The following is a 1,467-nucleotide window of genomic DNA, read 5'->3' on the forward strand; positions in this document are numbered from 1 at the left end:
CCGAATAGTATTCCACCCAAGCCTTCTCAGACACCATGTTTTTTGTTACTGCCCCTTGTGGTGTCGATATGTTATTCAAGTAAGCCCAGAAGGCGTTTGTGTTCCTTTTGACAATTGTTTCCATCATTGCTTCTGCATCTCGTTGCAGCATTACGTGTTTGTGACTGATAAGCCAATTTTTGTAAGTTTGTTTCAGTTGTTTTTTCTCTCTTCCCAGTTAGCTTGAGTATTTTTTTTTTTTACTTTCTTATTGCTTTGGTCAGCTCTTTCTTCCTAGAGACAATCTCGAAGTCCCATGTGTGTAGTTTTACGAAGTCAGGCCTTGACCTCGCAGTTTGCTTCTCTCGATTTGTCTCTAAAAGAGTTGTTTATTCAATGTTCTCATTGACTAACCTTTCTTGCATCGATTTTAACAGAGATGTAAAATGGAGATGGTTTGATTCAGCCGCAGTCGATTGCGGCCTGGTACAACAACTAAGTTCTTACATGAGTTAGCTGCTTTCTTCTTTGGTTGCGCTACATTCAAATACATTTCTAGCATGCAATGATCGCTTGATTTCATTTCAGTGATGTTTAAGCATGCAACCTCCTGTTTCATGCTTTCAGTCGCAAACATGTAATCGATGGTGGATTGTTGTTGATTTCTTTGCCAGGTAAAATGCGCTGGAATGTCACCAGGAGTTTCTCCATTCAGCATCTTTATGTTACATGCTTTCATTTCGTGGAGCCACATTGTGGCCACTGGATCGCTGGTGTTCTTCCCATGTGCACGGTCATTTCTGATCTTATCAGGAAGACAGTTTATATTAAGATCACCGCAGATCAAAATATTGGCCTCCTTCTCGTTTTCCTTAACGTCACAGATCGTTTCTGAAATTAGCTCCATAAATTTGTCAAGTTGCATTACAGCATGTTGCCAGTAGACATTTAGCAGTATTAACAGGTTCTCTATTTTGGGTTGCTGTATCGGCAATTTGATCTTGACAACTTGTATATATGGTGATATATTTTTCGCTGTTAGAATGCGTATGCCACTTTCAAGTTTAACAAGGGTGAGCAGCCCGGACATAGGGCATCCTTTGGTTCCCTTAATTGCTGGATTGAAGGCAATCTCGAAGCCGTCCGCTGCTGGTATATTCATTAGCCATGTCTCTTGTAGACATAAGATGTCTACATCCTCTAAGTCAGTTGGAATATCGCTGAACAAATGCATATGACCTCTTGTATTCCAGGAGGCAAAGCATATATCCCCCGGCTGGCTAGACCTTTGGCATTAGCTCTCTTTGCAACTGTTAATGGTTTGAGCAACCCAGGTCCAGTCCTGCTCTTCTCCGGAACAGCGACGGCTCTTCAGAACAGTACTATCCGCCTTGGCAATCATTATTTTGATCAGGTCTTTTTCGATAGCCGGTCTTTCGCTGCTGACCTGATAATTGGATGCCTTTGACTTGCATATGGCCTTATCGT

At 41.8% G+C, this 1,467-nt stretch overlaps 1 protein-coding gene across 1 annotated transcript; it reads right to left on the reverse strand.

Annotated features, from left to right (window-relative positions):
- Window positions 1–409: 409 nt before the first annotated feature.
- Window positions 410–1,213, reverse strand: LOC138513802 (exodeoxyribonuclease-like). The gene has a single exon (XM_069628936.1). It carries the CDS (start codon window positions 1,211–1,213, stop codon window positions 410–412), a length of 804 nt encoding a protein of 267 aa, XP_069485037.1.
- Between the last annotated feature and the right edge of the window lie 254 nt (window positions 1,214–1,467).

This window comes from Ambystoma mexicanum, chromosome 1p, assembly GCF_040938575.1.
Source record: "Ambystoma mexicanum isolate Mex_15411 chromosome 1p, UKY_AmexF1_1, whole genome shotgun sequence".
NCBI classification, from domain to species: domain Eukaryota; kingdom Metazoa; phylum Chordata; class Amphibia; order Caudata; family Ambystomatidae; genus Ambystoma; species Ambystoma mexicanum.

Bases quoted from the DNA above. Each gene is read 5' to 3' on its own strand.
- LOC138513802 (XM_069628936.1), bottom strand. From the start codon at position 1,213: ATGCATTTGTTCAGCGATATTCCAACTGACTTAGAGGATGTAGACATC.